The 16,110-nt window shown below is 37.5% G+C and overlaps 1 protein-coding gene across 1 annotated transcript in view; it reads right to left on the bottom strand.

Annotated features, from left to right (window-relative positions):
• Positions 1 to 16,110, bottom strand: part of LOC123565009 (uncharacterized) — a 118,648-nt gene that overhangs the window by 63,448 nt on the left and 39,090 nt on the right. The window contains exons 4-8 of the mRNA XM_045358993.2: positions 13,368 to 13,524; positions 9,141 to 9,322; positions 7,174 to 7,362; positions 2,579 to 2,758; positions 253 to 380 (exon numbers count right to left, since the gene is read on the bottom strand). Of these exons, the coding sequence (XP_045214928.2) occupies positions 253 to 380; positions 2,579 to 2,758; positions 7,174 to 7,362; positions 9,141 to 9,322; positions 13,368 to 13,524 (836 nt within the window). The remainder of the gene's footprint in view (positions 1 to 252; positions 381 to 2,578; positions 2,759 to 7,173; positions 7,363 to 9,140; positions 9,323 to 13,367; positions 13,525 to 16,110) is intronic.

Genomic DNA, 16,110 nt, shown 5'->3' with positions numbered 1-16,110 from the left:
CGTAGGGTACAGGCCAGGCAAAATCCACAGGAGCCAAATACAACATTTAAGTACTGTTATATCGTTTTGTTTTGCGATTCCTCGGTCGCATAACATGATCAAGAAAGGCCCTTCAGGTTCAAGACTTTCTTTAGTGAGTTATATGACATTTACGTTAACCTTTAGTGAGTTATATGACATTTACGTTAACCTTTAGTGAGTTATATGACATTTACCTCAACATCTAGCGAGTTAAAATTATATGACATTTACCACAAGGTCTGGGAGTATTACAGAGGCGTATGGCAGCTGGTATATATCTCGAATTCTAGCTTGAACTCTTGTCTTTGTAACCGCTTCTACAGGTGACTTCAGCAGTTTAAAACACTGTTTAGGGTTCGCTGAAGTTGAAATATAGAGTCGATCCAGTATAAAACAATCAGTAAAATAATGTCATAAACAGAAACACACATTTACAGGCAAAACTGATTACAAAATGAAACATGAAAGGCAAAGAAAATATTCTATGTAAGTGACCACAACCCCCTAAATGCCAGACATCTTAATCCCTAACAAGCAAATTCGATGAATTGGTATCCCCCGCCGAAAGGGTTTGTTGTGAGGAATGGCAAAAAATATATCCGGCAAAAAGTTAAGGATGTAACTAAGAAGCAAATAATTTCATTAGTCAAAATCAGTTTAATTAACAGAAAATGAATGTTTTAAGTGTACATAATAAATGTATGTTATGCTCATCCTGACTAATGAATTTATTTTGAATGGAATATGTTTACTGTAATAAGCTTAGCTATTAGAATTAAAGGGAGTTATTTGAAAAGTGAACTTGAAATGTAACTAGAACATCAACTTAAAAGACAGATGTGTTTAAGAGAGCACAATCAAGTAAGATATTTTGAACATGGCTGGCGGCGATGTGGGTGTGAATGTTGAAGGTTTAAACATTTTTTTAAAGGAATGGATTTTTTTTTTTAAAAAGAGGCGGGGGGGGGGGGGGGGGGGATGGGGCGGGGGTGCAAAACTTCACATGTTGGTTATGAATATTGATGGAAAATTAAAAATGAAAAAAAAAAACTAGAATGTGTTTGTAGGACATATGGTGTGCTACTGGTACATTTGTCACAAATAAGGGATAATAATTCAAATGTTTGCAGTCTTAGGGGGATATAGCCTCAACAAACATTTTTTGAAAAGATTCATTATTCTAGGCAATATACTTTTTTAGTTATGAGCATCACAAACAAAAATTACACTATTTTGGCTATTTCAAGGGCAATGACACTGTAATAAGCGCTACGTTTTGGGTTAGGCGCGTCACAAGGTGAAAATGTGCATTTTGTGCTACTTCAGGGGCCATAACTCTGAAAATGGGAGGGGACCTAGATGAAAAACAGAATGTGCGCAAGTTCATATCATGATAAAGACTCATGCAAGGTTTAATAAATTTATATTAAATACTGTTTGACCTAGGCGCGTCACAAGGTGAAAATGTACATTTTTGCCTATTTCAGGGGCGGACCCAAATAAAAACTTGACGGGCATCATCGCAGTATGTTGGTTCATGTTTATTTCAAGTTTTATGAAGTTCTACCTGCTAGTTACTGAGAAATGGCTGCGGACGGACGCACGGACGGACGCACGGACAACGCCATCTATAGCCCCTCCCGATTTCATCGGCGGGGGATAATAAACAGGATCCTGTCTGGTCCAGTCTGATAAGGATCCATGAAACCCTTGAAGACTTGACATGTAGTCCATGTCAGAGGATCATTTTTATTGATAGGTAAAGATAATTGGGTTATTTCCTGTGTTTTGCATTTTATTGACTGAAATGCAGCTTTTTTAAAAAAAATTATATACACAAAATTATTTTAATTGATAATACACTATTACTGTTATCACTGAGTCACTTACAGCAAAGCAATTCTCACCCTTTCAGAAAACTCTTACATTTAAACAAAAATGAAAATTATTTAAATCTGAAAAAGACACATGAAAAATATTTTTTATTCAAATATTATGATCTTTTTATGTAAGTAACAATTTTGAAAATAAAACCAGAACAAATTATCATTCCTGGATTTCATTAGAAATTAAAGTTTCAGTTCCATTTTTGATAAATATTATTGTAATAAAACTTGATCTATTAAAAAATAAAAATACTGTTGTATCTATCACTTTGTTTAGCCCTAATTTACCCATGCTTTCTAAACTCGTTATAAAGGTGAGGACTGTTTTTTTTCTGTTTTGGAGTAAATGGTCTTTCATTTGGCTAGTTATCGAACTTGGCCGGAGACTTATTGGCAAGCATATTTTGTTCAAGTTTGGTGAAGACAGGATGAGAACTATTCGACTCAGAGCGCGGACAAGATTTGTGATAGGCGGTCGGGCGGACGGACGGACACACACACACACACGCACGCACGCAGCACACAGACAGACAGGAGTAAATCAATATGTCTCCCACCACAGATGACCCGAAGTACCGGTACTAGTTAATTACAAATAAAAATAGCGCTTTTTAAAAAATAATTAGAAATAAACATAGAATAAGGTTATTATGGGTGTTTGAAATATTCACCTGAATACGGATGTTCTGTAGCTCCATGACTGTTATTAACTTCGTTTTCTTCGTTGAGATATAACTGAACTCCGGCGTACTGCACTGTACCGCCCGTGTCACTTATATCTCTTTCAGACTTCTCACCTTCGTCTACCCAAAACATGCACTCAAAACAAACCTCTGTTACACTAGCCGTTACTGAAATTTAAAATACATCCAGCATAATTAAAGCAAGTTCCCTTTGCACAGACCGTAACTTACATTGCACTGTACAGTCAGTATACTTTATACAAATATATTCTGCATTTAATTTAGCCATATCTGATATGTCGTGATACAGCCAGAGCAATTAAAGAAAGCACATTTTGCGCCTTGCAGTATCTGATATTCCGTGATACATGTAGTGTAATCAAAGCAAGTATATTTTCCTCTAACAGTATCCAATATTGCATAATACAGCCAGTGCAGTTTAAGCAAGCATATTATGCCCCCGGCAGTATCTGATATTACGTGTTACATCCAGCGCAAATAATGTAAGCATGCATATTCTGCTCCGGATTGAATCTGATGTTGCACGAAACATCCAGTTCAACTACAACAAGCATAATTTACCCCCGGCAGTATCCTATATTGCGTTATACATCCAGCATCTTTTAAGAAAGTAAAGTCTGCTCCCGATAGTATCTAATATTCCGTAATACAACCAGTGCAATTTAAGCAAGAATATTATGCCCACGATAGTGTCTGATATTGCGTGTTACAATCAACGCAAATAAAGCAATCATATTCTGCTCCCGATTCAATCTGATGTTGCATGATACATCCAGTGCAACTGCAGCAAGCATAATTTCCCTACGGCAGTATCTGATATTATGTAATACATCCAGTGCCATTAAAGCAAGCATAATTTGCCCCAGGCAGTATCTGATATTCCGTGATACATTCAATGCAAATAAAGCAAACATATTCTGCTCCCGATCCAATCTAATGTTGCGTGATACATCCATTTCAACTTCAGCAAGCATAATTTACCCTCGGAAGTATCTGATATTCCGTGATACATCCAGTGCGATTTATGCAAGCATATTCTGCTCCCGATGGAATCTGATGTTGCGTGATACACCCAGTGCAACTACAGCAATAATAATTTGCCGCCGGTAGTAACTTATATTGCGTGATACATCCAGTGCCATTAAAGCAAGCTTACTCTGCCCCCGATTGTATCTGATGTTGCATGACACATCCAGTACAAATACAACAAGCACAAGCATAGTAAGTCCCCGGCAGTACGTTATATTGCTCGATACACCAATTGCCATTTAAGCAAGCATATTTCCCTCAGACACTATCCGATGATTCGTTACACAGCAAGTGCAATTATTTAGCAAGCATATTTTGCGCCCGGCAATATCTGATATTAGGTGATACATTAAGCGCAACTAAAGCAAGCATATTCTACTTCTGGTAGTATCTGGTATTCCGTGATACATCTAATACGATTAAAGCAAGTATATTTCCTTCCAGCAGTATTTGATAATGTGCTATAAATCCAGTGCAATAAACACAAGCATATTTTGCCCCCGGCAGTATCTAATATTGGGTTATACGTCCAGTGTCATTAAAGCAAGCATAGTCTGCTCCCGGCAGTATCTGATATTCCATGATACACACAGTGCAAATAAAGCAAACAAAATTTGCCCCTACAATATCTGATGTTACGTGAAACATCCAGTACAACTATAGCAAGTACAATATGCCCCGGCAGTATATGATTTATGATTCCGCTCCCGATTGTATCTGATATTCCGTGATACATCCCGTGCAAATAAAGCTAGCATATTTTGCCCCCAGCAGTATTTGATATGGCGTTATACCTCCAGTGTAATTAAAGCAAGCATTTTTTTGCCCCCGGCAGTATCCGATATTGCGTAATATATCCAGTGCCATTAAAGCAAGCAAATTCTGCCCCCCGCAGTATCTGGTATTGCGTAATACATGCAGTACCATAAAAGCAAGCGTATTCTGCTCCTGGCAATATCTGATTTTGCGTGATACATTCGGTGCCATTAAAGCAAGCATATTTTGTCCCCCGGCAGTATCTAATATTGATTGATATATCAAGTGCCGTTAAAGCAAGCATACTCAGCTTCCGGTAGTATCTGATACTCCAGTGTCATTAAAGCAAGCATATTTTGCCCGCAGCAGTATCTAACATTGCGTGATACATCCAGTGCCATTAAAACAAGCATATTCTGCTACCGGCAGTATCTGATACAGCGTGATACATCCAGTGCCATTAAAGTAAGCATATTTTGCCCCCAGCAGCATCTAACATTGCGTGATACATCCAGTGCCATTAAAACAAGCATATTCTGCTACCGGCAGTATCTGATACAGCGTGATACATCCAGTGTCATTAAAGCAAGCATATTCTGGTACCGGCAGTATCTGCCATTGCGTGATACATCCAGTGGCATTAAAGCAAGCATATTCTGCTACCGGCAGTATGTGACATTGCGTGATACATCCAGTGTCATTAAAGCAAGCTTATTCTGTTACCGGTATATCTGACATTGCGTGATACATCCAGTGTCATTAAAGCAAGCATATTCTGCTACCGGCAGTATCTGATACAGCGTGATACATCCAGTGTCATTAAAGCAAGCGTATTTTGCCCCCAGCAGTAACTGACATTGCGTGATACTAGTACATCCTCTGCAAATAAAGCCAGGGTATTATCTGATATTTCATTATACACCAGTGCAATTAAACAAGCATATCAACCGGTTGTACCTTATGTTTACATGTTACATTCATTAATTCCCTCCCCCCCCCCCCCCCCCCCCCCCCCCCCCCCCCCCCCAACTACCAGGCTGTATCTGATATTTCGTGATTCTGCTTTCTTGTATGTCCAATAAATCAAGTGTATCTTTCTATCAGAAGAAAATCTGTGTAGTCAGGAATATATATTCTGTTACACAATCTTATGGAAGTCATTAAAAATGTTGCCTGTGCCTATGTGCCAGCTGTCTTTAAGCAAAATGCATACACCTAATTATGTCAACCGTTGAGAAAATAACAGCAACTTAAAACTTTCCATAAAGCATATTTTGCAATAGCAAAAACTGCCTTATTAGTGAAATGGTTAGAGAAGTGCAAACAGTATGCTATAAAATAAGCAAGACAGTCCTGAAAACAAATAGTTAAATGTTTGAAATGATGGTTTTAATTATGAGTGGTCATTTACTATATTTCAATATCCTTCAATAAAACTCAGATATGAACCATTCTTGCAAGAGGAAATAATTGACGTCAGCCAATCTGAAACAACACATATACTATAAACAAGAAATGGAAGATTAAACTGGCATTGATGTTGAAACTGCTTTTCTGTTGTAAAATAGAACGTTGGACCTGGTGACTGTATGCAAAACTTTGGTCTCCATGCAAGCTGCCTACACATCAAACTTAATTGTAATCCGTCATTTTTGATTCAAGTTACTGAATGAAACTGTTTTTCTATTTCTAGTAGCAGTGACTTGATCCTAGTGACTACACCGTGCACCCCAAGCTTTCTTTCAATATAAGCTACCTGCGAAAGTTTATTTTCAGTATGCCACTACTGACTCAAGTTATTTAGTAGAACTGTTTTTTTTCTATTTTAAGCAACGGTGACCTTGATATTGATCCTATATATATATAGTGTATGCAGTCTAATACAATCTTAAGCCTCAGCTCGATATAAGCTACCAACATACCAAGTTTCATTGCTATATATCATCCTGACCCAGTTTATCGAATGGAAACTATTGGCTTCTGTTAGTAACATGGCATTGGCCTTTAGCCTAGTGACCCCATATCCACCACAAGCTCTCTCTCTCCAAGTTTATCTTAATAAACATACAAAGTGTCATTGCCATTTGACATTTCTGATTCAAGTTGTTGAGCAGAACCATTTGTCTAATTTTAGTAATGGTGACCTTGGCACTGACCCTTTGACTTGTGACCCAATTTGCAATTGCTAGCTCTATCTCCGTATAAAAGAAGCTCTCTGCATATGAAGTTTCTTTGTCCAATATCATTTCTGACTCAATTTATTGAGCGGAAACTGTTGTTTTTTATCTTTAGTTATGGTGACATTGAATGACCATATATGCAATTCAAAACACTGTCACCATGCAAGCTATCTACACAGAATGTTTCATTGACATATGATCCTTGCCATGAGAAAACCAATATAGTTGCTTTGCGACCAGCGTGGATACAGACCAGCCTGTGCGTAAGTGCAGTCTGGTCAGGATCTATGCTGTTCCCTATCAAAGTCTATTGCAATTTGAGAAATCATTAATTAGCGAACAGCATGGATCCTGATCAGACTACACCTTCCAATTTTACTGCATTCGATCACATTTAACTTAAGTCCGGAGACAAAAACTTAACGTCTTGCACGCACAACTTAAGACATTTGCCAGGTTGCTTTTGAAATCCTTATTAAAACTCATTGGTAGGCAGACAGCGAATACATTATAATTTGTTACTAATACATTTTACTGTTTTAAAACGGAGAGCAAATCATCTGTAGATATAAAGCACACAGTTATGTACAGCATTACCTGTTTCATTTGTTCCACTCCACGCGCAAGTGCCATTGTATGGAGGCAGGTTCATTTTGTAGATCTGGGATACAGTTGTTAGTGCAAAGTTTTGTGCTGTTACTGTACAAGAAACGATGAACTTTGTGTAGTTATTTCCAATCATTTCCGTTAGTAATTCCTTGGATATCTTGACTCCAATTTTGGAAGCTTGAATGAAAAAGGATTGAACAATCATCCTGTATTTACTATAATTCTACTTTATTCCAAAATATTCTATTGTGTATTAATTGATAAACAGTGTATGTCAGTTATTTTTAGAAACGATTGTCCTTGATTTTTCCAGAATGTTCTTTTTATTCTTAGTATTACATGAAAATTCTGGAATCTTATATATAGTCAGTATATAGTCAGATGTTTTAGATTAAAACAGAACCTTGGAAGCTAGACTGTAGATATTGATGAAACTTTCCTGTATTTCTTAAAAACAAATTATTACCGATTTGGATATTTAATATCTTGAATGATTATTTAGGATTTATATTAAAAATTTCTGGATTTAAACAGTTATTTTTGAAGAGAGGAATAATAAATTTTGGATATTACATTTGAACTGTGTGAAACATTGTGGAATTTATTCTACCTGGATTTAAATTTGACGTGGACACAATTTGGATTTTTTTTATATATAAGATTGGATTTTACGGTTCTTTGTCATTTTTAAAGGTATTGGTATTGTTATTTAAATTCATGAATAAAATTTTTGTTATTGTTAATAGTTGCTGGTTTGTCTTTCTGTTACTTTCCTTTACTGTAACAAGAAATTGTAACCCTCTAACGTAACAACGTATTAACTGTTAATATCATGCAATAAAACTTGAATGGTCCACCCGCAAATCGACAAACTGGAATACCATTCAGTAAGGGTATAATATATACGGACCAGCACTCGACGGGCCAGGGAAATTCTGACTTCAATGAGTAGAAGGTTCGGCTCAGACCGTCTACATACTATGGTTCCAACAGACAAAAACTGCCAGCGTTATTATTTTTGTTTGTTTTCATGCAAAACATGGATATCTCTCAACGAGCGGACATCAGATGTTACGTAACCAGGAATGGTAATGGTAAGATTTGGTATCCACCATTTTAAGATAGTATGATTTTAACTTGAACAAACACATTTTCTCTTTTTTATATCATTTCTGTAGTTTTAGCTTGATTTACCCATTTTGCTGTTTAGCAGATATTTTTCAAGGGAAAACACTCCACAAAAAGACATACACTATTCTGTTGGTTTCTTTTCGCTTTTACATAAGATCGTTCTTTAGAAAGTATGAGAATTCACAGTTTTTTTACATTAGTTTGCATATAGAAGTCTATTGGAAATGAATTGGTGGTCACTGACCTCCCTATCTAGTGTAGTGCCGGAGTAAACCCGTCAAATGTTCACATTCTATTATTTACCTTTCAAACAAACCGAACAAAAACATGCTTAAATTTACCTAATAATGTAGGTGGGCCGGTAGTCTAGTGGTAACACGCTTGACTGTCAATCCAGAGGTCCGGGGTTCGAATCCCGGTCCAGACATTGGACACTTTCTGAGATGCTCTTGAGTGTCTCCCACCTAACTTAGAGGCCTGTACTGGTTCTTCCCAGGAAAGATGGCTTCGTGTGTATCGGTGCTATACACTGGGCACGTTAGTTAGAGAACCAGACTGTCTATTCGCAAAGAGCTAGGTTAGCCGGACAAGTCTGTATCTAAAAAGGATTTCTCTGTCTGTTCTGGGGGCTTTATCTCACTCTGTCCCTCTGGTCAGATCGCTCAGTGTCTGTACTAGGATGAATTTCGCGCCCTGTGTGGCTGCGTTTGCTAAATTTAAAGCGCTTTTGAACGTGTTTATCATGAAAAGGGCGCTATATAAATCTGGTATAATAATAATAATGAAAATCTGGTATAATAATAATAATAATGAAACAAACATACTGTCATTGATATTTTCCGTTTTGTCATCGTAGGATGAATCTGCCTTACTCGCTTTAAAGGCCCACTGATAGCCCATGGACTTATTCTGCAGTCCAGGTGTTTCTACCTTTACATTTAACTGGAGGTCCTTCAGAATTATGGTGTCAATGTTAGAAGAACCTGGATAGCAGTTTGATATACACCTGTAGAATTGGAAAACAAATAGAAAAGAATTAAAACCAAAAGAACCAGGATGGCCCTAGGTCGCGCACCTGACAAACACACCATAACATTGTAAACATGCTTGACCTAGTGATTTCATGGCAACAAATATTCTGGCCAATTTTCATTAAGACTGGATCTGGATCAAAAATGTGGTCTCTTGCGTTTAAACAAGTATTTTCTTTGATATGACCTAATGACCTAGTTTTTGACCCCAGATAATCCGTATTCAAACTGGACCTAGTTTTCATCAAAACAATCATTCTAATAAAATTTCATATAGATCACTTGAAAAATACAGCCTCTATCGCATACCCAAGTTTTTTGTTTGTTTTCTTTGATTTGACCTAGTGACTTACTTTATAATGCTAGATAACCCATATTCGAACTCGACTTAGATTTCATCAAGGCAATCATTCCAAATTTTATGAAGATCGATTGATAAATACAACTCTTCTATCGCATGCATAATGTTTTTTTATTTGACTTAACGACTTTGTTTTTGACCCCAGATAATCTATATTCAATCTGGACCTAGACTTTATCTAGGCAATTATTCCGATCAAATTTCATGAAGATCAATTGAAAAATACAGACTCTATTGCATACAAATTTGATCTAGTGACCTACGTTTTGACTCGAGATGACCCATATTCAAACTCGATCTAGATTTTATTCAGGCAATCATTCTGATGAGAGTTCATGAAGTTCAATTGAATAATACAGTCTCTATCACATACACAAGTTTCTCCTTTGATTTGACCTAATGACCTAGTTATTGACCCAGGATGACTCATTTTCAAACTTGGCTTAGATGTTATCAAGACAATCATTCTGTCCAAATTTCATGAAGATCAATTGAAAAATAAGCCTCTATCGCATACACAAGGTTTTTCTTTGATCTGACTTAATGACCTAAATTTTGACCCAAATGACCCATTTTCAAACTTGCTAAGTCTTTCTAAGGTATCTGTGTCTGTCAAATCATCATTTGTAACAACACTAGGTTCATGTTTTCTTTTTTCTTTCCTTATAATTTGCTGCATGAAAAAAAGTTTCTCCGCAACATAGTAAATATCACTTTTTGAAGTCGTCGCGTGTCACCCTGCGCATGTTTGGTTAAAAATGTAAAACTACATTATGGCAACTATCAGCTTGACACAATACACATTATAATCACGACACATGAGATTGTGACAGTAAATTCGTGTCCTTTTTTGTCGTGTCGTTGTGTCGTACTTGCGTATCGAGCTTCATATGTTTACTGGTGAAAATGCGGATTTCGTTAAAACCACTTTTTCTGGACTGAACATTCCGTTCATGTTAAACTTATTCCAATTACCGCGCTTCGTAAAATATTCGTTAAACAACGGCTATAGACGACTGGCAATGCTAGATGACGGACGATAAGCAACAGACAAAGGTAGATGATGTGCGAGAAACGAGTAAAAATACATACGAAGGAAATAGACGACGATAAAAGCTAGAAGACGGTCGATAGACGACAAACAATGCTAGACGACGGATGAAGGACGACGGACAAAGCTAGACGGCAAAAGATAGACGACAAACAAAGCTAGAGGACAGAAGGTAGACGACGGAAAAAGCTAGATGGCAGAAGATAGAGGCGGGCAAAGCTAGACGAAAGAAGATAGACGACGGAAGATAGAGACGGACAAAGCTAGACGACGAACGATAGACGACGGACAAAGCTAGACGACGGACGATAGACGAAGGACGACGGAAAAAGCTAAACGGCGAAAGATAGACGACAAACAAAGCTAGAGGACAGAAGATAGACGATGGACAAAGCTAGATGACGGAAGATAGACGACGGACAAAGCTAGACGAAAGAAGATAGACGACGGACAAAGCTAGATGACGAAAGATAGACTACAGATAAAGCTAGATGACGGAAGATAGATGCGGCAAAGCTAGACGGAAGGTAGAGGCTGACAAAGCTAGACGACGAAAGATAGAGGCGGACAAAGCTAGACGACGGAAGATAGAGGCGGACAAAGCTAGACGATAAAGATAGACGACAGATAAAGCTAGATGACGGAAGATAGATGCGGACAAAGCTAGACGACGGAAGATAGAGGCGGACAAAGTTAGACGACGGAAGATAGAGGCGGACAAAGCCAGATGACGGAAGATAGAGGCTGACAAAGCTAGACGACGGAAGATAGAGGCGGACAAAGCTAGACGACGGAAGATAGAGGCGGACAAAGCTAGATGATAAAGATAGACGACAGATAAAGCTAGATGACGGAAGATAGAGGCGGACAAAGCTAGACGACGGAAGATAGAGGCGGACAAAGCTAGACGACGGAAGATAGAGGCGGACAAAGCTAGACAACTGAAGATAGACGACAGATACAGCTAGATGACGGAAGATAGAGGCGGACAAAGCTAGACGACGGAAGATAGAGGCGGACAAAGCTAGACGACGGAAGATAGACGACAGATCAGATAAAGCTAGATGACGGAAGATAGAGACGGACAAAGCTAGATGACGGAAGATAGAGGCGGACAAAGCTAGAGGAAAGAAGATAGACGACGGACAAAGCTTGATGACGGAAGATAGACGACGGACAAAGCTAGTTGACGGATGACAGACGACGGACGAAGCTAGATGACGGAAGATAGACGACAGATAAAGCTAGATGACGGAAGATAGACGACGGAGTAAGCTAGACGACGGAAGATAGACGACAGATAAAGCTAGAGGACAGAACACGGAGATAGACGACGGACAAAGCTTGATGGCTGATGATAGACGAGGGACAAAGCTAGACAACGGAAAATAGACGACGGACAAACTAGATGACGTAAGACAGACGACAAACAAAGCTAGACGACGGAAGATAGACGACGGACAAAGCTTGATGGCTGATGATAGACGAGGGACAAAGCTAGACAACGGAAGATAGACGACGGACAAACTAGATGGCGGAAGATAGAGACGGACAAAGCTGGAAGACGGAAGATAGACAACGCCAAAGCTTAACGACGGGCGATAGATGACGGAAAAGGCTATACGACGGAAGATCAACGGCGAACAAAGCTAGACGACGGATGAAGGTTGTAAGTAGACACTACTAAATAGAAGAGTGACGGTCTATTCTGTACAAACTTCACGAAGTATACCGCCTTGTAAAGTGTAAGAGACGAACGACTCGAACTGTCCATCTTTTTGAACATACAAAAGTTCGGAAAGACAGACGGACAGTATTATTTAACATAAATCAATTTTGCTTATACTTTTAAAGGCATGTAAAATGTAAAAGATCAAGAATAGCTTTTATCCATGATAAAAGTTGTTTTAGAACTTTAAGCATTTTAGAACAATGTTACGAAAAGAATTCCTTCACACTAACTGGTTTTCAAAGTAAAAATACTTTTTTCGGATGATATTGTTTTTCAAAAGATTTAAATGAAGTTATTTTCTTTCACTTGCTTACACAAACGACACTCTGACAAATGTGCGTTTTCGGAAGAACATCCTAATTTTCTGAGCTTTCTGTAAACAGCTCGAGAAGGAACTATGATCGACTTCATCTAATATCATGTCTGTTGTGTACCTTAGACACTAGATTGTCATAGAAAATGTTAACATCTTCTATAGAATTTAAATATATGAAGGAATAGGTGAAACGTACCTCATTTAAAATGAAATACAATCGTCAAGCTTATAATTATATCGGCGTAAACAGTTAATAATAAAACCATGTGTAGAACAAAATTCTCTAAATTTGAGCCGTGCCATGGGAAAATCAACATGGTGGCTTTGCGACCAGCATGGATCCAGACCAGCCTGCGCATCCGCGCAGTCTGGTCAGGATCCATGTTGTTCGCTAACAGTTTCACCAATTCCAATAGACCTTAAAAGCGAACAGCATGGATCCTGACCAGACTGCGCGGATGCGCAGGCTGGTCTGGATCCATGCTGGTCGCAAAGCCACTATGCTGGTTTTCCCATGGCACGGCTCATTTAAAAAATGACATGAATAATGGAAGACATACTGTAACTCAAGTGTAAGCGGTTCCTGGTCAGCACCCAATATTGCTTGTGCCTTTGTCGATCTTCTTGAAGGAGGGATATTGTCGTCTGTTATAGTCAGCGTTAGAATATACCATTGTGTTGATAATGTGTTCGGAGGAATTGTAAATTGAACAGCATCTGAAAACAATCTAGATCTCTTTCACAGAATTGTCGTTTCTGACCTTACTTTCATGAAACGAAAGTGGAAAAATGATACATGAATTCGATAAATCCTATTTATGTAAGTGTCATATCCTTTCCAATTTGTGCAAAACAAGAGAAAATGCCTATGTGGCGTGTTCCATATTATCCGAGTGAAAAGACAATTTGCAATCAATAAAACATTTATTAAAGAAACGCTGAACACACAAAAGTCCTTATAAACGAATGGGGCCAGCTAAATAAAAAAATAGAAATGGACATCGAAGAAAGTCGCCTTTCTGGTATTATATTTAGTGCTTTTGCGACCAGCAGGCATCCGCGCAGTCTTATCAGGATCCATGCTGTTCGCTTTCAAGCCTATTGCGATTAGAGAAACCGTTAGCGAACAGTATGGATCCTGGCCAGACTGCGCGGATGCACAGACTGGTCTGAATCCTTGCTATTCGCAAAGCCACTATGATAGTTTTCTCATGGTGCGGCTTATTTACAGAGCAAACTGCACGTTTATTTTTTTTTGTAAACCGTAAATTTTTAACGCAATTATACGATGTACATGTTTAAATAAAAGGAATAGCAAGGTAACGTTTATTCAGGAACTTACTTATGCTTTACCTAAAATAACCTTTGGAAATACTCTAAAACTCTTTTTGTACTAAAAAATCAACCAAATATCGTCACTGAGTAGTTATATTGCCAATTATTCTCCATATTGACATTATAGGATAAATCCCGTTTTCCGCTATTAGCCACCAATAAACATCTCTTCCCGGTTTTATGGTGAGAGGTTATCGACCATTTCGCTTATAGGCTGAACACCATTAAATCCGGCTGTTCTTTTTTTTCATATTGAGAAAAGGCACTAGGAAAGGAAAAAAGATTAGCACTAATTATATTTAGACTACTTATGGAATAAGGTCAGTAATTCGGTCGAAATTGTGCTTCCGAAAGAAGTCCATAATAAACAGATCCTACTTTTCCTATTTATTGCGCAAATTCGTGTAGAACGAGTACTTTAATCACACGTTTTCACTTCTAGAATACATTCTGCATGAAATGAGACGGTTTTCATGTCCATACAACCCTCATGGCAAGTTTTGCAAATCGAAACCGGAAGTAGGTGTTTCTTGCGCGGAGGAGAGCAAATATTTTTAGGGTAGCAGACCACAACTGACTGGGATTTCACTAGGATCTATTCCATCCCCTATCTTCTTTTCATTTTTTCTTTATTTTGTGATAGAACTTTCATGAAAAATAGGTGTAGGAAAAAGTAATAGTAGTATAGTAATTGTTTGTTTTGGAACATCTGACCCCACTTGACCTATAACCCCTTGGTCCGGACTGACCAATGCTGGACAATTAAAAAAAAGAAAAAAAAAAGATTTTAAAAAATTATTGTTAAAACCTATAGTAAAATAAAGTAAATCTATTTTTAGTAACGTTTACAATGTAAACGCCTATTTTTAGTAACGTTTACAATGTAAACGCCTATTTTTAGTAACATTTATTTTTAGTAACGTTTACAATGTAAACGTCTATTTTTAGTAACGTTTACAATGTAAACGTCTATTTTTAGTAACGTTTACAATGTAAATGTCTATTTTTAGTAACGTTTGCAATGTAAACGTCTATTTTTAGTAACGTTTACAATGTAAACGCCTATTTTTAGTAACGTTTACAATGTAAACGCCTATTTTTAGTAACGTTTACAATGTAAACGCTTATCTTTATATTTGAAATACCGTGCACAATGTTTGTGTTTATTTTTAGTAACGTTTACAATGTCAACGCAGCGAAAACAACCTTGACCCCCCTGACCCCACTTAACCTTTTAACCACTTCTAAAAAACCGACCAATGCCAAACAATTTAAAATCCACAGATTTTAAACAGACTAAAAAATTTTAAACATATATAATATAAGATGAGTTTACAAAATAAAATATATTGTTTGAAAGAAAGAAAATTTACAGATAATGTTAATCCTCACTATGTTACAACAAAAAACGGGAGGTTAATGATAAAAGCAAAATGTAAATCTTGCGGAAAAACGAAATCAAAATTCGTTAAAAACAAAACTGGAGGTAAATTAGATATCCATAAAGCAATGTTACCTTTGTTGCCTAAAAAAGGACTTACCCTCCCAGGATATAACTATTGTGGGCCGGGGAACCCCCTAGAAAATGGACCCCCTGTTAACGAACTAGATGCAGTATGTATGGACCATGATTTTTGCTACGACTCAAGACTAAGTAAAAGTGAATGTGATAAACAAATGCTTTCCAATTTAAATAAAACTAAATCAAAAACATTTGGAGAAAAGATTGCAAAACATTTAGTTGTAAAACCAGCCATCAAAACGAAATACACACTTGGTCTCGGACAAAAACAAAAGTCAAAAAACGGGAAAAGGGGGTAGAGTATACCCCCGGAATCACATGGAGCGATGAATTAGCAGAAGAATTACACAAACCAATTAAAAGAAAATTTATGAAACGAAGAGTGATAGTTAATGATATTGGTGATACTTGGTCAGCTGATTTAGTTGACATGCAAGCTTTTTCAA

The sequence above is a fragment of the Mercenaria mercenaria genome, chromosome 2 (assembly GCF_021730395.1).
Source record: "Mercenaria mercenaria strain notata chromosome 2, MADL_Memer_1, whole genome shotgun sequence".
Taxonomy (NCBI): Eukaryota; Metazoa; Mollusca; class Bivalvia; order Venerida; family Veneridae; genus Mercenaria; species Mercenaria mercenaria.
The sequence above is the reverse complement of the archived record's forward strand: the minus strand, read 5'-3'. Positions and strand labels throughout refer to the sequence as shown.